The sequence below is a fragment of the Camelus bactrianus genome, chromosome 9 (assembly GCF_048773025.1).
Source record: "Camelus bactrianus isolate YW-2024 breed Bactrian camel chromosome 9, ASM4877302v1, whole genome shotgun sequence".
Lineage (NCBI taxonomy): Eukaryota > Metazoa > Chordata > Mammalia > Artiodactyla > Camelidae > Camelus > Camelus bactrianus.
In genome coordinates this window covers 38,333-58,649 of record NC_133547.1, presented here as the reverse complement: position 1 = coordinate 58,649, position 20,317 = coordinate 38,333, and the positions used below count along the sequence as shown (strand labels likewise).

The window sequence follows — 20,317 nt, the reverse complement described above, 5'->3', positions numbered from 1 at the left end:
CGGCGGCCCCGCGGCCTTCTGGGAAATGTAGTCTCGCGCCTTCCCGGGCGGCGGGTTGGTAGACGTTCTAGAGCGGGAGGGACAGAACGAATGAATGTGTGGGTGAATTTAACATACAGTTGTGGGTGAGCGGGCGAAGGCCTGGGCGCGAAACAAAGAACAGAGGGAGGGGCGCGTGAGTGGTTCGGAATTCGGGCCTCCTATGAGGCAGGACACCTGTCTCATGCCCACCCACCAAGCAGGTGCAGTCCACGGGTCCCCGATGGATCTCGTCCTCGGTGCTGTAGACACTCCAGAAATACAAAGACCTGTCAGACAACTGTCCCTGTTTTTTACACGCATTCCTTCAAAATCATTTTTACTGTTTTGATCAGGTGCCTCTTTCACGTGTTTGAAGTCCAAGAGGGACAAAGTGAGAGAAGCCTGCCTTTTACCACTATACTTCATTTAATAATTTAGTCAGCAAGTGACCACTGGATGCCTTCAAAGTGCCAGGCTCTCTTCCTGGGCCTGGGGACACAGCAGAGCGCTCAGCAGGCACAGCTCCTGCCCTCAGGCAACGTGCGACCACGCACAATAAAATATAGGCGGGGAGGACCTCTCTGATGAGGTTATTTTTGAGCACAGACTTGCAGAAAAGGGAATAAGCCATGCAGATGACGGAGAAGGGCCCCCACTGTGCGCCTAGGAGCCACAATAGTAAAGGCTCCGAGTCAGGAGCCCCGAGTCTGCCCTGAGAATGTGGTCAGGAGGAAGCAAAGGAGAGAAGCAGGCTCTGAGGCCCTTGACAAAGCTGGTGAGGACGGTAGCTTTTACTCAGGCAGAAGTGGGAGGCCTGGGAGGGGCAGAGAGGGGACTGGATCTGATTTAGTTATTACTGAATCATTCTGGCCTCTGTGTGGAGAACTACCTTCCTCCTATATCCCCAGGTACTCCACGGTGGCGGCATGTATTAAGGAGGTTCCCTTCAGTGTTGGTTTCCTGTGACTGCTGTAACATATTACTACAGACTTAGGGTTTAAAACAACACAAATTTATTATCTTGGAGTCTTGGAGGTCAGATATATGAAGTGGGTCTCACTGGGCTAAAATCAAGGTATTGGCTGGGCTTGTTGGTTCTGAAAGCCCTAGTCTTCAGTGGTCACATTGCCTTCTGAGTGAATGAAATCTGCTTACATTGATTCCTCTGATTGTATTTTGGGTCCATTCGGATAACCTGGGATAATTTCCACCACTCAAGATTGTTAGCTTAATCACACCTGCAGTGTCCCTTTTGCCATATAAGGTAATTCATTCACAGGTTTCTGGGATTCAGACTTGCATGAGTTTAGGAGCTGTGTTCTGCCTCCCACGCTGACGTTTAACGTCTCTGAGGAGCATGGAGATGCTCCTCCCCCTCATCAGTGTCGGGCAGGTGGGTCAGGATTTCTAGACTTTCTTTGCACCCCCTTGTGATTGCAAGAGGTTTGTTGGGGGAAGAGAGCAAAGACATTTTACTGATCTCATGGGCTAAAACTAAGCGAAACGCTTTTCTAGATGCAAAGAACGCTTGCAAATGCGTACGCAGTGTTTTTAGCATTAGAGAGTAAAGGGACTGGGCGCGCCCCTGAGGCAGTGGCAGTGCACTAGGTCAGAACACGGGAAGGCAGGCTGTGGTCCAGATTCCTGGGCACTTGCACATTAATGCCCATATGTTCCCCTCTTCAGGCAGAGGCAGGCGTGGCAGGAGAGGCCAAGAGGCTGCGGTTGTGGGCACAGCGGTAGCTGCCGTGGATGGGCAGTGGGGAGAGAGCTTGCTGAGGTGCATGGCTCGGGGAGGCGGCATGAAGACAGCCCCCTGCCCTCCGGGGTTGGGGAAGGCACCCCTCGGTGTTGGCCTCCGCCACAGCGCCAAGCGGGACCGGAAGTCCATCACTCTGCACGTGAAGTTGGAGGTGCTTCGGAGGTTTGAGGAGGGTGAGAAGTTGACGCAGATTGCCCGGGCCCTGGGGCTGGCCACCTCCACCGTTGCCTCGATCCGTGTCAACAAGGACAAGATCCGGGCCAATTCTCAGGCAGCTGCGCCTGTCAGCGCCACACAGCTGACTCGCTGCCGTGGTGTGTTGATGGGCCACATGGAACGCCTGCTGAGTCTGTGGATCGAAGAGCAGAAGCGGCAGAACCTGCCCGTCAGCACACTGCTGATCCAGGATAAGGCACGCCGGCTCTTCGCACAGCTGCAGCATGAGCAAGGCAGTGGCGTCCCCACCGAGACCTTTGGGGCCAGCAATGGCTGGTTTGCCCGCTTCAAGTCACGCCACAACGTGCTGTTGACAGATGAGCCGGCCGTGGCTGATGCCCAGGCTGCGGCCTGCTACCCCCCGGTGCTGCGCTCCATCCTGGAGGAGGGCAGCTACTCCCCGCATCAGGTCTTCAACGTGGATGAGACGGGCCTGTTCTGGAAGCGGCTGCCTGAGCGCATGCTGCTGGAGCTGGAGGGGATGACTGGGCCAGGGCCCAAGGCCTCTAAGGACCACCTGACCCTGCTGCTTGGTGGCAATGCAGCTGGTGACTTCAAGCTGAAGCCACTGCTGGTGTACCCCTCGGAGAACCCACGTGCCCTCCGGGGCTGCTCCAAGGCCAGCCTGCCTGTGGTCTGGCGCTCCAACCGCAATGACTGGCTGACACCCAGCATCTTCCAGGAGTGGTTTACTGGCTGCTTCTGCCCCGCTGTGGAGAGCTACTGCGCCAGCCACAGCCTCCCGCACCGCGCCCTGCTGCTGCTGGACAGCGCACCCTGCCACCCGGCCCACTTGGGTGGCCTCTCGGCCCATGTGCGTGTGGAGTTCCTGCCCAAGAACACATCAGCCCTGATCCAACCCATGAATCAGGGCGTCATTGCCACCTTCAAGGCCCATTATCTGCGCCGCACACTCAGCCAGCTGGTCCAGGAGACGGCTGGTGCGGACCGGCCCTCTGTGCGGGAGTTCTGGCGCAGCTATACTGTCATGACCGCTGTAGACAACATCGCTGAGGCCTGGGCAGAACTGCAGCCCGCCACCATGAATAGTGCCTGGAGAAAGCTCTGGCCTGAATGCGTGCCTGCTGGTGCTGCTGAACCCAATGCTGTACCCCAGCTCCGCCGTAGCATTGTGGTGCTAGCCAGCCACGCAGGCCTTGGGGGTGTGGCTGAAACCGATTTCACCCCTCTGCTGCAGGCCCATGGGGAGCCCTTGCCTCGCAGCATCCCCCAGGATGTGGAGGATGGGGATGTCAGTGGCCCTGGGCTGCCCTGGGAGGCAGGGAAATGCCTGGCTTCCAGGAGAGCAGAGTCAGATCTCACGGAGGCCACGGTGGGCGTGGGGACTGAGGAGGCTGGTGTGGGTGCATTGAGCCCTGAGCACCTGGCACAGGCCCTGTCCCACTTTGCTGCTGGCCTGCGAGTCCTCGTAGAGAATGATCCCAACCGGGAACGTAGCCTGCGGGTGTCCCGGGGTGTCCACTGTGCCCTCACCCGCCTCCGGGAGCTGCACCGGGAAAAGAGGCGACAGGCTCGGGCAGCTGCATCCTCAAGTGGCCCCATTGTGACAACGAGGGAATTGGCAGGAAGCCTGTACTCACCCCAGGCGGGGCCTACAAAGGGTGGGCAAGTGGCTAAGGGCACAAACCCTGAAGGACAGACCTCTTTGGCTGTCCTGTGTGATTTGGGACTTGGGCCTGACCTCAGATGAGCCTTATCTGATGATGTTTTATTTCTGGAGGAGAGACACTGCCACCTCTCACCCATGGTTCTCGTACCTTATGCACTGCCATGTTTGTACAGTAAAACGCAGAGTGTCAGTCTTGGGGAACAAGAGGGTAGAGTTCTCTGATTGGCAGATGAGCTCCGGGGCCCAGGAGTGCCCATCCATGTCAGAGACACACCCTGTAGCACAGCAGTTGCCAAGCACAGCCCACCAGGGTAGCCTTCCTTGTGGTGAGGGGCCAGGGCTGAGAGGAGCCTCTATTATTTGCCAACCCTGACCTCTGGTTGCACCGCTGTGCCCCTTCCTAGCTAACTGTATTTATTTTTATTGAAGAATAGTCAGTTACAGTGTTGGGTCAATTTCTGGTGTAATGCGGATTATTTCAGTTACACATGTACGTATGTAAATTTGGTTTCAGATTATTTCATTATAAGTTACTAAAAGATACTGAATATAGTTCCCTGTGCTATACAGTATAAACTTGTTTTATCTGTTTCATATATAGTAGTATCTGCAAATCTCAAACTTCCAGTTTATCCCTTTCCACTCCCTTCCTCCTCTCCCCAGTAACCATAAGTTTGTTTACTATGTCTGTGAGTCTGTTTCTGTAGTTTTTTTTAAGATTCCACATATAAGTGATATATGGTATTTTTCTTTTTCTTTCTGGCTTAGTTAACTTAGAATGACTATCTCCAGGTTCATCCACGTTGCTGCAGATGGCTAGCCAACTGTAGATGAGGGTTTCCTACTCTCCTTGCTCACCTTCCTCACCCTTTCTGGCTTCTGTGGCCTCTGCTGTCTGAGGTCCTGCTACCCTCCCTGTGCCCAAGCCTATGCTTGTGTGTGGCTGTTGATACCAAGGAACAATTGTGGTTTGGAGATGTTTTCTTCCTTGGGTTTCTATGTCATGGTTGTCTTGGCTTCCCTCCAGCCTCTGAGGCTGAGCCTTTTGTCACTTGGATGGTCTCCCAGATCTAGTGCTCTTTGGAAAAATCTCAGCTGCTCCTGACGGCTCAAGGGCTACCTCCCAGCAGGTTGGCTGCAGCCCAGCCTCTCCCTGAGGTTAGACCTATAGCTCTGAATCTGATGGATTGGCCCCATGAACAGTCATTATCTCCCCTCATTCTAGTTTGTTCTGTCTCCCCAAACTGTAACAAGCACTCTAGGGTGTCCACCTGACTGAAGACGTAGCACACTAGCCACCAAAACAGTCACCAAGGGAAGGTGTACTTGTGCCCCAGCTAGATGAGCCACAGGTGGTGAGAGAAGGGCCCTCTGGACTTCTTTGAACACAGGTACGTGCATGTACCCATGCATATGGGTGCTCGTGCATGCGCGCGCGCGCACACACACACACACACACACACACAGACACACGCATGCCAAGAGTAAAGATGTGGGAAAGGATTCCTGCCACCTCTGTCCCAGCTCACACTTGAAGTGATGGGCCAGTTATCAACACATAATAGGGGGCTGGGGCGCGAGAGTCCAGGGAGGGGCTCCAGGGTCCAGCCTTACTGAGAGAAAGGTCAGAAGAAGCCCCTTGCTTGCTTTCCTGGGGAGAGTGGCAAAAGGGATGGCAAAGAGAAGGGAAGGAGCTTTCCTTAGGACCCTGGTGACTGACTGGATTAACAGATTGCACAAATTTTGAGCACTTGCAGTGTGCTTGGTGTTGGGGAGACCAGGGTGGGAGAGACTGGCTTCAGGAGCTGCCAGTCCTGAGGTTGCAGCATTCTGTGACAGTGGCTATGACGGGCGAGGGACCAGAACCTAGGCGGGGGCAGAGAACAGGACATGATAGAGAAGGCTTTCGGGGGAGGTTGGGGATGTTGCGGACAAAAAGGGAACTGGTCGTTTCAAAATGCCACGCGCCAGAGAGGGGCCTGTCAAGAGGCGGCCCAGCATGGTGAGTCTGGTGAAGGTCTGAGGACGGGGAGGGAGGAGCAGCCGGGATGGGGTTGAGTGCGATACAGCAGCTGAAGGAGCAGGTGCCCGGGCGGAAGGAGTAGGGGCAGTCGAGTGCACGGAGAGCCACGGGACTTGAGGTCGCGCAGGCAGGGCGTGACGGAGACGACGCGCGCGTGGGCCCGCCTGGCTCCAGGGCTCGTTTCCTCGGAGCCAGGGACACCGCCGGAATCTCAGCGAACGCGCAGCCGGGCGCCGGGACTCGCACCACCAGCGCCCCCTGGTACGCCCCTGAAGGGAGCGCCGGTGCCCGCTGCTCCTGGGAAATGTAGTGTCTGCAGCTCGGCCGGGCCTTGGACAGGCCAAGAACTGCACTTCCCAGAGGGCCTCGCGGACAAGGCCGGTCTTGCGCACTCTCCACTTGCGGGCGCGGGACGTCGCCGCACAGACACAGAAGCATCTGTTACCGCCCCCCTCGCTTCTTCGCGCGCTTGCGTGCAATGTGGGGAGGTGGGTGGCGCGCGTGAGGGAAGGGGAAGGTCAGGGTGGGCACAAGTCTCCGGAAGCAATCGGTGGGACGGGTGGAAGCTCCCGGTCCTGGGGCCCCAGGGTGGTTGGTCGTTGTTCCTGCTCGGCGTTGTTCCATGCCGTCCGCGTGGCTCCCGGGGGCGGCGAGTCCAGGCGCGACGCGAAGAGGCGTCAGAAAAGCCCGGGGTACAGTGTGCACGTGGCCAGAGGGCGGCAGGGGAGGTGGGGCGAAGGAGCACCACCCGACTTCCGAGGAGCCCCAGCAAGTCTGAGGGGAAAGGCGTCGCGGGGGCTGATGGGATATGGAGTCTAGCGGGGCATGTCCTGACCCGGAAGTGGTTCCGGGTGGGGCTGGGCTCTCGCCACGCCTCCGACTCTGCCCGCGGACCCGCGCTGGTCCTTTCCTGGGAAGAAGTCCTGGTCCTCCGTCGGTTCATGGTGCTGTGCACGCGCTCGGTCCGCCTTTCCACCCAGCTACCCCTAAGCTTTCTCACCTCCCCTGGGAAGTCCTTCTGGTTTTCCGCAGCTCAGGCTCCCTCTTTACTCCCGCTGCACCGGCGCTCGTCCTTCCATAGAGTGAAAATGTGGCCGGCGACGCTCCCCGCACTCGGAGATTAAAATTAAAATCCAGATCCTTCCCCGGCCGAAGGCTCTGCAAGATCGCCCTGGTAGTTGCATTTCCTGATTGCGCTGCCTAGTCTGTCTTCTCCTCTGTCATCTCAGGCACCTGAGGGTGGGGGCGCTGTTGAATGGGGTGGCCTGGTTCTGGGGAGCCCTGACCACTCTTTAAACACATGCATTGGCATTAAAAAAGATTTTTATTATTTTTTAAAGTTATAATTGTAATAAATGGCCATTGCAAAAAAAAAAAAATTCAGATGGAATGCAGACGTTACAAAGGAAGAAACAGACATCCTACAATTCCTTTCCTCAGAATTGCCAGCTGAAGGTTTGGTGGGTTTCACTATCCTTTTCTGAACATTTGTAGCAGTAGCTCCTGTTTGTTGGTTTAAAATTTTTGAATCGGTGGGATCACGTCAGGTGAGGAGGGGGACAGTTTGCCTTCTTGTTTAGCATTGTAGAGTGAACTTTTCTCCATGTCCATGTTTTTGGTGGGGGGAGGTATTTAGGTTTAGTTGTTTATTTATTCTTAGAGGAGGTACTAGGGATTGAATCCAGGACTTCATGCATTCTTAAGCATGCACTCTACCTCTTGAGCTATACTCTCCCCCTTCTCAATATCCATTGTTGACCTTGACTAGTTGAGTTGAGCCAGGCCTTCCAGGCCCCACAGGAGTCTGCCATGAGGGAAAGGCCTTCCAGGGTAGGGGTGCCTCTTGCTGTGCCTGTGTGGCTGGACTGCATTGATCTGTCACTGCATCTGTTCCCCACATCACTCTAGGGCCCCACAGACGGTATCCTTCACTTGCTCAGAGCCTTCCTGGGCTTGGACCCTCTGCTAGTTCCCGCCAGCACCTCTGCTTGTCTACTGGCAGGGTTCTCTCAGACACATGTTCACACTCTGTCCCCTGGAGCAGCTCTCCTGCCTTGGCCCAGTCTGGCCTGAGCTCCTGAAAGTGTCCCTGTCCTCCCAACCAGATTCCCAGTGTGAGGTGTCCTCTTGAGGGTGCAGGTGGGGACGTCAAGGCTGGAGGTGTCCCCTGCCAGGTTGCCGGCTGGCCAGGTTTGGGGACAGTTTCCCTCACAGCAAGTGGCCTTGCAGGGTGTGCGTGGGTGGAGGGTTGTGAGTGGTCTGTGGCCCTGATTGGGTGGGTGTGTGTCCCAGGAAGACGGTGTGTGTGGCCTGCGTGAGGGCAGGGGAGGCCAGCTCCCCAGGGCTTGCCATGGCGTCCGACCCAGCATCCACCGATCAGGAAGAGCTCATGGTCATCAAGATGGAGGAGGACGAGGCCGCCCCATGGGACCCTATACTGTCCTCCACACCTCAGCCCCAGTTCCTGTTGCCTGGGCTTGGCAAGGATCACAGGCAGCGCTTCCGCAGCTTCCACTACCAGGAGGCAGCAGGGCCCCGCGAGGCCCTGGCCCGGCTGCGAGAGCTGTGCTGCCAGTGGCTGTGGCCTGAGGTGTACTCCAAGGAGCAATTGCTGGAGCTGCTGGTGCTGGAGCAGTTCCTGGGTGCGCTGCTGCCTGACACCCGGGTCTGGTGGAGTCCCAGCGCCCCAAGAGTGGTGAGGAGGCTGTGGCGCTGGTGGAGGACCTTGCTCAGATGCAGGAGACCAGTGAGCCCCAAGGGGTGGGGCTGGTCAGGAGGCCTGGGGGCAGGGGACATGCAAGGGGACACAACCCCAGGCCCTGAATGCCTGCTCGCTCTGCCCAGGCCCCTGTGTCCTGATAGGCGGGAAGAGGAGTCAGAAGTTACGATGTGTTTGGAGATTTTTCTAACCTCTGAGCCTCCCAGAGATGTGAGCCTGAGGTTGGCATGGCATCACCCCGGGTCACGGTCACTGGGCCTTTGTTCACTTCTATTTCTTCTTCCTCGCAAATTCATCAAGTGCACACAGGCCCTGTGGGTCCAGCACGGAAGGGAAATAGGCAAGGTCCCTGGCCTGCTGGAGCCCAGTGGGTTAAGAGCTGGACAGTGAGACCTAGTCACAGGTAGGGTGTCCATCTTTCTCCGGAAGTGGGTGGAGGCAAGAAGAGGTGAGCAGGGAGGTCAGCCTTGCTGGTGTGGTTTGCAGTTCCTGTACCTTGGGCCGTGCGTGTGCTCACATGCTGTGAGGAGGTGACAGCAGTGCAGCAGGCAGGAGAACGGTTGGCTACAGCTATCAGTTCTCCCTGGTGGTGTTTACTCATTCACTCACACGTGTCGCTGCAGTTCCTTTGGTCCGCTTGGCTGCCTGTATTAAAGGGTAGAAACTGTAGCACTTAAACAAAAGCAGCTTTCTTAAGTTATAACCCACCTATCAAAAAATTGTACAATTTGTGGGTTTTCATGAGTATATTCAGAAGGTTTTACAACCTTCACCTCCTGTCTGATACCATAACTTAGTCACCTTCAGAGAAACTCTGTGCCCCTTAGCAATCTCTCCCCATTCTCCCCTCTCCTAGTGCATTGGCAGCCACCAGTCTGTTTTGTGTCTCTGTGTGTTTTCTTACTGTGGATACGCTATCAAATGGCATCACATAGTATGTGGCTTCTTATGGCCAGCTCCTTTCATTGAGCATAATCTTTTCAGTGCTCATCCAGGCTGCAGCATGTCAGTACCTCACTTATTTTTGTGGCTAAAGAACATGCCATTGTATGGGCGTATCACACTGTGTATCTGCTTATCAATAAATGGACATTTGGTGGTTTCTACCTCTTGGCTGTCATAAATAATTCTTGTGTGAACTCAGGTATACTTTTTTTGTGCAAGCAGAGATTTACATTCCCCTTGGTTGTACACCTAGGAGTGGTATTCCTGGGTCAAATGGTAATGGTGTTTGTCCCTTTGAGGTACTGCGAACACACCACTTGTTTTCACATAGAGAATTTAGTGTAAGGAGTATAACCTGGGCACTGAAGGAATGAAAAAGTACAAGAAGGGCTCTAAGGTGTCGTGGCAGCAGGGACTGTGTCTGTCCTTAGAGCTGTGGGAACACCAGGAAGAGGTCGAGCTTGTGACAGAAACCCAAGGGAGGGGCCAGGATAAGGGGCCACTGCTGGGTGGTGCTGGGGTCTCTGAGGGGGACAGAATGAAGCTGGTTCTGCACATGTTGGAAAAGTTGCAAACTGGATTTGGCTTCTGCAAGGAAAACCTTGATCACACAGGGCTGGTTTCCACCTAGGCATGAACGTGAGGTGTAGGGCAGACAGGGAACACACGGGTCTGCTCTCCTCCTGGGTTGTCTGGCTGCAGTGCTGAGCTCTCTTCTGAGCCCAATGCCAGCGTTTGGAGGTGGGCTGTCTTCCGAGCCGTGGCCAGCTGCTGTCTCCTTAGGGTTCCCAGCTTCCCGCTGAAGGGATGTTTGTGTGATACACACTATTAGAAGAGACTCTGCATCATGCGTTGTGGATGTTGGGACAGCAGCCCACTGGTCACTGAGTGGACTCAAGCCTGGCACTCCCGTGGAGGCTATGGGGCAAGCATGGTTGTGCCACTCAGCCTGGAAACCACGTGGTTCCAAGTTTGCCACCGTTGACATTTACACAAAAACTCCTACATTTGTTCTGTGCCTTTACCTGACCTCAGCCTGTTGCTGGCCCCTTGCTGTGCCTGTGTGAGGGAGTGTTGCAGGGCTGGCCCTGGCGTTCTCGAGGAGCTCCTGGAGAGCACTTCTGTGAGGCTCAGGGAATCCAAAATGGTATCCCAAGCTCTCCCTTGGCTGTCACTGTTGCAGTGTGTTTGGGGTCCCCAAGGCCACCATTAGGCACATGGATTTGCTTGAAGGAGGCACAGAATTGAGCAAGGTATCATACTCATGGTTGTGGTTTATTGCAGTGAAAGGATACAGATTAAAGTCAACACTGGAGAAAGGTGCCTTGCCTGGGAGATACTGGGCACGAGGTCTGGGTGTCCTTTCCTGATGGAGTCATGTTGGTCGTGCTTAATTCCCCAGCAAGGATGTGCTAGGTCTGGTCCACCAGGAGGCTCGCCTGAAGTGCTGTCCAGGGTTTTACTGGGGGTCAGTCACACAAGTGTGGAACATGACTGACCCTGGTTACTCAGCCTCAGCACCCCCCAGGGTTCAGACTGATATGGTGTGGCCCAAGGTCACTCTCCTAAGTCACGTTGTTGGCATAGCCATCTGGTATGATCCAGGGCCTTAGGTAAACAAAGATGTTCTTCTCAGGCAGACTCTTCCAAGGGCTTAGAGGTCCCCTCCTGGGAGCAGGTCAAGGGCCAGACTTTTGTTTGGAATGTGCGGGGTTTGGACAGCTCAGGCCTGCGGTGTCAGCCCTTTACTGAGACCGCAGCTGCAGCTGAAGGGTGCGTCTAGTGACTGTTTCCTTGGCGTTTCAGTGCCTTGGGTTTCAGGGGCTTGGGGCTTACTCTTGAGGTATGCGTGCGGCTGTGGAGCAGAATGGGGCTGCGTGTTCCCAGGGCAGTGTGAAGGAAAAGCCGGGCTAGGCTAACAAGATAACTCACAAATCTAAGTGTAACAAGTGTTGGATTACTGGTCTAAATTCTGCTGGGCTAACTTGTAAATCTAAGTTAATTAGTGTCGGTTTGCTGATTCCCTGTTCATGTGTTTTTTTTTTTTTTTTGCTAGCCAGCTGGATTTTCAGAGAGACATATCTGGCCTTGAAATGTTGGTTTGCTGCCTCCCTGCCTCTACTTTTGTGGTAATGATGCTGCTAAAGCTGTTCCATGCCCATTGGCCGAACACCCCAAGCTTGTAATTAACCCTATAAAACCTCATGCACACGTCTTGGAGGTGCTCAGAGCTTTGGAGCAGAAGCCCCTCTGAGCCTGCTGGCGTAATAAATCTGAGTACTCCAACCCTCCGAGTGGTGCTTGTTTCTTGCTGGCCTGTCATTTCCGTAACAGCAGGGTGTCGTGTGTGAATCAGAGGGCAGGTCCTTGTCTTATCCAGCTCCGTTCCAGGCCAGTGTCTAGCCCAAGTTGGTGCAGAGAATGCTCGGGGACACTTGCCATGTGTTGACCTCAGGATTGATTCATTGGCTTGGGTGCCTGACCCTTTGTCCCCGCTAGCAATCCTCTCCCTTCGGCACTGACCCAGGCGCCTCCTGAGGACCAGCAGTCTGGAGACCTGGCAGAGCTGGCTAAGCCCTTCACGGAAGGAGCTCAGGTTAGCTGTGAGTCCTCGAGTCAGATGCCACATCCTGCTAAATCTCCCCCCAACCCTTCCTCACCCTGGGCTGGGCTGTGGTGGGGCGGGGGGGGGGGGTCCCATTCAGGAGCTGGGCTCAGCCCCCACCGCTCCCACCTCTCACCCTCGGGCTCGGCCCTGCAGCCTTACCAGCTCCTCGGGCTGGATCGGTGCCCCCAGGCTCATTCCATCTGAATACAGAGTAGGTGCTTGTCCCCAGGGCACCAACCCAAAGGCCCAGGAGCAAGGCTGAGGCCCGGACTTGGTTGCCTGGTCTTGGCTGCTTCTGGCTGGGGGCAGATGGTGCTGCCAGGAGAGCTGGAATCCAGGTTTTCATTGAGGGCACCCAGCTCACAATTGAAAATGGCATCGGTTAGGCCCAGAGGACATATCTGTGGGCAGGATTGACCATGCTGGCCTGTGGGGGGCTGGGGCTCCTGCCATGTCAGGGGCACCAGCTGTGCCTCCTGGGCTGGCTTTGATCTTTGCTTCTCTCAGCCTCTGGGCAGCCCTGGCCCCAACCCCAGCAGGCTCGTCCTCTCCAGCTCACTGTCCACCCTAGGGTGCATCTTATTATATTTTGTTGTAGTTTCTGTTGCACAGAGATAGAAGAGGTATACCGGTCATTATCTGTCCTCCCATTTACTAAAAAAAGTTTTTTTTTTTAATGTAACATGTTTGCATTATAAAGTAATTCAGACCTTAACAAGAGTATATAAAGTTGAAGCCTCACATGTCTACCTCTTGGAGAATAACAACTGTTCACCGTTGTATGCCCTCCTCCCTTCTCTTACGTGCACACATGCGGTGCACAGATGTTTCCAAAGAGAACCCCACTGTTTGCACTTTGTCTCGTGTTGGGGTCCCTTCTGGTAGCACAGGCAGCTCCACCTGTTCTTTTTAGTGGCTCTGTTGGAGGCCGTTGTCCAGCCCAGCTGGGGCCCTTGGGCCACCGTCCATTTCTCATTCCAGGACACATACCTTTGTCTTGGCTGCTGCCCCTCTCTTTCTCTTCTGCCCTCTGCTGTCTGGATGGCCCTGAGAGATAGGGACCAAAGCTCATCTCTGTGGCACAGGGCACTTGCCTGTTTGTGATCCTGGGGGCTTCCCTGGGGAGAAAGGGACTTGGTCACACATGGATGGAGGACAGATTAGCCAAGGAGCACAGCTGGAGTCTCTGGCCAGGTGAGGGGGGAGAGTGGGCTATATTCTGGCCCTCCCCACCTGGGTCTTCCCGAGATACTGCAATTCCTGGGAAGGCCTGCAGTAACTCTGCCCAGATCTGCCCAAGTGGGGCCCTGCAGATATCCTGCTGGCTGCTGCTTTATGGTAAAATTCCCAGCACAGAGCAAGAGTGCAGAGCTGGGCTCTGAGAGATGCTGTTCCTGGAAGAACAAGGTGCTTGGTCTACCCCATTGTGAAAGGACACAGGGGAAGACGTGCTCCTTGCCTGGTGCTCCAGGAGCCAGTCTGGGTAATTTACATGCACAGGTATTTCCTCCGGAAACAAACCAAAACCAACACACCCACAGAAGCAGAACAAAACCCATGGATCCTGACCCCCTTAATTACATTGCTTGAGGTCTCTGCAAGCTCAGGGCTGTGAAGTGTGTTTGCTGTACCTGGACAGCTGGTTCCCCTCTTGGCCTGGCTGCCCCGGAGCTCAGAGCTGGGGTTTATGCACAGTCACTGTCTGTTCCTGGCCTGGGCTGACGTGCTGTTAGTTTCTGGTGTCTGTATTTGCTCTGACACCTGCCACCCTGGGCCCTTCAGGAAGCTGGCAGGTAGGTGATTTGGGATGGTGTTGCCAGTTGGGGGCATCCTCATGAAGTGGTCCTGGGTTTTCAGAGGTCTGCTGCAATCCTGTGGATGAAGCTCTAGTCCACGGGGCTGGAATTCATCCAGTGGGAAGTGAACACTGTGACTAGATGTGGCCCCAGATCTCCTACCTTGAGAGAGACTAGTGAGTGATCTCTTGGTTTTACTGGGTCCCATCGGCACTTCCCACCAGTAAACGTTGTCTCCCCATTTTATGGCAGGTCAGGGCCAAGATGCCAGCCGCCCTGAAGTCAGTGGGCACGGGATGGGAACAAATATTCTCTTCCGGGGCCCGGAGAGAGGGATGCCGGCCTCAAGACCCCCATGAAGAGGCTGCTGAGCGCAGGCCAGCGCCGAAGCATCAAGCGGGACCGTAAGGCCATCAACCTGCAGGTGAAGCTAGAGGTGCTATGGGGCTTCGAAGCCGGAGAGAAGCTCAGCAGAATTGGGAGGACCCTGGGACTCTCCACCTCCACCGTGGCCACCATTCGTGACAACAAGGATAAGATCCGAGCGAGTTCCCAGGCAGCCACCCCGCAGGCGGCCACCAAGCTGATGTGCAGCTGCAGCCTGGTGATGGAGAACATGGAGCGGTTGCTGAGCGTGTGGATTGAGGACCAGAACCAGCGCAATGTGCCGGTTAGTGTAGTGCTCATCCAGAAGGCCCGCAGCCTGTTCCAGGAGCTCAAGCAGGCGCAGGGTGGGGGTGCTGAGTCTGAGACATTCGGAGCCAGCCACGGCTGGTTCGCACGCTTCAAGGAGTGGCACGGGCTGGCCACCCCGGGGGCCAGCGGCGAGGCGGCGCACGTGGATGCAGAGGCTATGCGCAGGTACCCGGCGCTGCTGTGGAGGGTGATCCTGGAGGGCGGCTACACGGCCCAGCAGGTGTTCAACGTGGATGAGACCCGGCTCTTCTGGAGGTGGCTGCCGGACTGGATGGTCCTTTCCCCGGCCGAGAAGCCGGCCCCTGGGCTCAGAGCTGCCCGAGATCTCCTGACCCTGCTGCTCGGTGGCAACGCAGCTGGAGACTTCAAGCTGAAGCCGCTGCTGGTGTACCCCTTGGAGAACCCGCGTGCCCTCAGGGGCTTCTCCAAGCCCAACCTGCCAATGCTGTGGCGCTCGCACAAGAAGGCCTGGGTCACCATGGGCCTCTTCCAGGAGTGGTTTGTGTACTTCTGTCCCCCTGTGGAGAGGTACTGCGCCCAGCATGGGCTCCGGCATAAAGCGCTGCTCATCCTGGACAGTGCTCCCGGCCGGCCCGCGAACCTGGACGACCTCTCTGACCACGTGCGCGTGGAGTACCTGCCGAAGAACACCACGGCCCTCCTCCAGCCCGTGACCCAGGACGTGGTTGCCGCCTTCAAGGCCTGCTACCTGCGGAGGCTCTTCCGCCTGTTGACAGCACGGGCGGGAAGTGCAGGTGAGCAGTCGGCGGTCCTGGACTTCTGGCGGGACTACAGCATCCTGGATGCTGTGTACAACATCTCCGAGTCCTGGGAGGAGGTCTCTTCTGCGGTGCTGAATGGGGGCTGGCGGAAGCTGTGGCCTGAGTGCCTCCAGCACGATGCTGGCAGCCGGCAGGTGGAAACCCTCTCGCAGATCCGGCGGCACGTCGTGGCGCTGGCGCACCGTGTGGGTTTCAGCGAGGCCGTGGAGGTGGATGTGGTGGAGCTGCTGCAGAGCCAGGGCGCTGACCTGTCCAATGAAGAACTGGTGGGGCTGGAGCAGGAGCGGGCAGCTGGGGAGGAAGGTGAGGACAGCTTGGCTCCCCCTCCCCCCGCCAGCTGATGGCCAGGCACCTGGCCAAGGCCCTAGCACATTTAGATGCCGGCCTGCAGATCCTCAGGGACAATGATCCCAACCTGGAGTGCAGTCTCGGCGTCTGCAGGGGTGTGAACAACGCTGTCAGCTGCTACCGAGAGCTCTTCAAGGAGAGCGGCTGCAAGTAGTGTGTGTGTGCGCGTGCGCGCGCGCGCTCACAGCGGCGGGGTTGGGAGTTCTGAGGCCTCTGGACTTTGTGGGGGAGAAGGGGTCCTCCCTTTACGTCTTTCCCATGGAAGTTACACTGGTCTGCATGTTTCCATTTTGTTTTATTAGCTCCTCAATTTTTTTTTTTGTCAGCGAATAATTGTCTCAAGTGAACTTCTCAAATACACCATTTGGAAAGCCTTGATGAGTTCTCAAGTGATCTCATCGCACCGTTGGCCTATTGGACCATGCATACTCGGTCCCTTGGTGGAAGTCCACAAGGAAGCCAGGCTTCTGGCAGATATTCCTGGCTCCTTGCTCACTGCTCTGAGCTCTCCTGGAATTCAGACATGGCGCTCATGGAGGTGGTGGACATCCAGTCCAGAGAGGGGTTCTGCTGGTTTTCTGGTCCTCCAACCCTTTACCTGGGCTTCAGGACCTGCAGAAGCAAAGGCTGACCCCAGATGAGACTCAGGATCCAGAGAGTGGGTCTGGGTGGATGGAGTGCCTGGCCACACACCTGCCTGCTCCATTCCTCCGGGGCCCTGGGTGCTTTTCGTCACCATGTTCTGTTCTCTGAAATGGTCTGTGCCCCTGCTTACTTGCTGGGGAGAGGGAGGAGAGACTCCACCCTGTTGTGGGGGAGCTAGCGAGGCAGCAAACTTGCCAGGTTCCCTGCTCCCAGTGCGGGGAGTCCTCACGGCTACAGACAGCCTGGCCACACCTGGTGCGAGTTCTCCCTCTCTTCTTGTCTCTCTCCGGCCTGTGCGCCCTCTCTCCACCGGTTTCAGTTTGACTCCTGTCTTGCCCTCTTAACTCTTCTTCCTGTGGACCTGGGCTCATTCTAGGCAGTGGTGACATTTGGAGACAAGGCCCTGAATCCCACATGGGATGACTGGAAGCCACTCAGTGCCCCACAGAAGGCAGCCTGCACAGATGTGACCCGTTTGGGTAACAATGTGGGTTTCGGGTTAGGGTTGGTCTTCCTGCAGGACACACAGGTCCTCAGGTGAGTGGTCCTTGTTTCCATACATGGGGCCTTGTTAGAGGAAGCCTTTAAATGAGCTTGACTTCCTTCTGCAGGAATTGGTGGGGGTGGGGGGTGCTGTGGGTTAGGCCAGGAGATTGGTCAAGGGCTAAACTTGGCTTGTGGGTTTTGATGGGGAGCCCAGATGCCCTTGTGTCTCCCCTCTGCTGTCCGTACATACCTCTGCACACCTGGCTGAGGTATGCCCAGCCTGACCTCAGATCACACACAGGAAACAAGAAGTCACTGCTGGCTGGACCTTTGCACCTGAGCTGGCAACTCTTTTGCCCCAGCTCTCTGGACCTCTTTGGGCCCCACAGCTCTGGGCTCTCCTGGGAGTGGCCCTGTGGGTGTACCAGACCAGGGCTGCTGGGTAGCTCCTGTGTGGCTCTCTGCACCACTCAGTGTAGAGCCAGAGTCAGAGGAGAGACTGGCTTTAAAGCCACCTTGGGCATATTAATCAGATGAGGGATGAGTCACGTGGCTGTGGGGTGTGTGGTCCATCCCCATCTAGACGTCCAGTGAGGGCAAGCTGCCCTGGCAGGGAGGCCTGGCTGCGTGTTTTCCAGAAATTGAAACCTCTGTGCCATTGTCACAGCTCCCAGCTGTGTCCAGGGAGAACCTAGGGTGTGATGCCAGTTCTGTCACTGTTTTAAGCTTTTGCTGTCTAAAAAGAGGACAGTCCCATGCACTTCACAAGTGACAAGTACAGCGAGATAGTCAAACAAGTGAAAAACGCCAAACTACGAGAGAAGAAATGTTCCCTCTCACTTCGCCAGCTGAAGCGATTTGATGTTGTTTGCACTGGGAATGAGGGAGGGCTGTTGGTCCCCTGTCAGAGGCAACCCCAGCTTTCACTGCTACGTCAAGATTGAAGGATGTAGGAAGTGCTGCCTGAGGCCCAGGTGAGCATGGTGGCGGCGGGGAGCATAGGGCGCAGGCGGAGCTGAGGGAGTAGTGGGAGGACGTGACGGGAAGCTCTGCCAGCACTGTCCAGCAGAAGCTGCATCCCTTCTGAAGAAAGCTGTTGCGGTGAAGCCCGTGGTGTTTGTGGGGCTGGCGCCTGCTGCCCGGTGGACCTCATGACATGCAGTCCTGAGCCAACAGACAGTCCAGATTCATCATGGCTGGCCAGGACTGCACCACCGATTTGTCCAGTTGAGGCCTCTGACCAGCAGAAATGCTGCGGATGTAGCCAGGTGTCCCTTCCATTGTCCAGTCTGGGAACAGTGGAGCCTTTTCAAGTGAGGTGATGGGTGCACTGAGAGGTGTGTGGAGTGGCTTAGCCATTGTGACCCACTGGCTTTCCTCCTGCTGGTCTCCTCACTCTCCAACTTAATTCAGATATCATGGACTCTGGACAACCTTCACATACTCCTTGAGGTTACTTACTTCCTCCAGATGTTTGCACATTTCTTATTCCGAGAATTTAAATTTAATTGTAATTATGTGTTTATGAGTTTGTCCCTCTAAAATTGGGAATGAAATCTGATCGCCAGCCACTGTTACAGAGGCTTAATTCTAGGTCAGCCCAGCCAAGAATCCAGGCTCCTTTCTCCACGCCGTCTCCGCCCACGGGGCAGAGGCTCTGCCTCAGGTGCAGCATGATGACAGTACAGGGCCCCATCTCCCTCAGCCCAGGGCACCTGTGGGGGTCGGAGTCTGTGCCATGATGAACAGGCTGCCACTCCAGCTCAGCACCCTGCTCAGGAAGCACAGGTGTCCCTTTGGGGGAAGTCGGTCCCTGTCCCTGCCCTGCTGCAGAGAAGGGAATTAGATACGTTACTCGGGGAGAGAGGCAGGAGATAGAAGGCTATAAACTATCCCAAAAGGAACAGACTGCAGTTGAAGCAGAGCAGGTGAGGACAAAGCCTACAATATAGATAACAGTGCAAACAATTAAGAGCAGACAGGATCGCCATGAGGTTAGGGTCAGGGATGGGGCTCAGGGATGAGAGTCTAGAGGTCAAAGGTTAGGGTTGTCAGGGGTTAGGCTTAGAGGTTAGGGGATAGTGTTAGAGGTTAGGCATTAGGGTTAGAAGTTAGTGTTCAGTTTAGGCATATATAGCCCACTTCCTCCTTTCCCCTCCTTCCCCATCCTTCTCTCTGAGGCCTCCAGGATGGACAGGACTTACCCAGGTTCACACTTGAGTGTGGGGTTGAGCTGGGCCATTGTTTTTTTTTTAACACCCCCTTTCTGGGCTATGATAGAATAATAAAATTTCTGCTTTAGTCACAGACTGTTTCAAATCCAACTCAACCTCAGTCAAGAGTTGTTAGGGATTCAGATGTCACACAGGGTTTCCCTCTGCCCTCCCACATGGGAGGGTGGTGCTGGCCCCACTCTGCCTGGGCAGCCCCAGGTCCAGCACAGCCCCGACATGCTGGGCACGCAGTAGACGTGTGTAGATTCATACATTGAGCTGCCAGCCCCCAGATGCTGCCTTCTTAAGGGCTGGTGGGGTCCTCCTGGGACTGGATGGATCCTCTGTCCCATCTAAGTGGGCAGCAGTAGAAAACCAAGTCTCAGGCAGAATAGCCCTTGGTCTCTGATGACTTAGGTGGGCATCTGCAGTCCTCCAGCTCAGGCCAGCCTGGGTCCTGTCAAGCCCCTATGGGCAATTACTGAGCTGACCATGCTGCTGGACAATTGAATAGGCAGGGTAGACAGTCCCTTGGGATGTTTTAATTACCAACATCCATGTTGAGACAAATACCCCCTCCCTCAAAGCCTCTTAGCTGCCAAGACAGGTAATAACCTTCCAAACGTTGAGTGTGGCCTTGGCCACAGCAACTATAGAGTGGACCGTGGCCTTGCAGTCCTTTGGTCTTCTGCTTGTAATGAACCTTTAACATTCATACTTGTTAAGAATCAAAGATATGGGAGGAACTGGACCTGCCAACGGGCAGTTTCACACTGAGGCCACACGGTCTTTGAGAACCACATGCCTCCAGGGCCCAGTCCCTGTGGCCTCTGGAAAACCAGCCAACTGCAGATTCCATGTTATGGAATAATTCTTGAGCCTCCTGCTTCTTCATTGAATAGGAATATCCTTACTACCCTAGTATTTGTTCTCTGCTCTTAGTAAAGGAGAGAGAAAGGAGACTGGAAAATGAGCATGTTTGTTCTGTGGAGACAGGTGATTAATGTGGGCAGGGGGCAGGCGTGACTCCTGAGCTCCCAACTTCCAGGGACACCAGTGAGGTCTATGTGTCTTCTTTGGGCACACGAGCTATTCTTGGCCAGTCTCTGAGATGTAAGGACCTGACACCCAAGGCAAGAGCCCAGCGTTTACCACCAAGGGCAACCTTGCTTATTCAGCAAGTGGAAGAGCTTCTTGCTATTGTGGGAGGGCAGCAGGAGCACTGGATGGGTGGCTGCAGCCCCTGGCCCTAAGTCTGAACCCCTTTCTTCCTTGGTCTTCGGATTCTGCAGCTGTGCAGTGGGTGGTGAGTGACGGGAATCTGCTGCTGCCCGTCACCCAGCATCTGTTCTCATGCCCAGGTCCAGCACCTCAGTTTTCCTTTGGGAGCTACATCTCACCTGCTTCCAGTCCAAACAGTTCCAGAG

General features: G+C 55.5%; 1 protein-coding gene across 1 annotated transcript; it reads left to right on the top strand.

The window, feature by feature from the left end:
- Nucleotides 1–6,259: 6,259 nt before the first annotated feature.
- Nucleotides 6,260–19,737, top strand: LOC105074462 (tigger transposable element-derived protein 1). The gene is made up of 2 exons (XM_074370888.1): nt 6,260–6,826; nt 13,973–19,737. The coding sequence occupies exon 2, from the start codon at nt 14,076–14,078 to the stop codon at nt 15,537–15,539; it is 1,464 nt and encodes a 487-aa protein (XP_074226989.1). The 5' UTR covers nt 6,260–6,826; nt 13,973–14,075; the 3' UTR covers nt 15,540–19,737.
- Nucleotides 19,738–20,317: the final 580 nt, after the last annotated feature.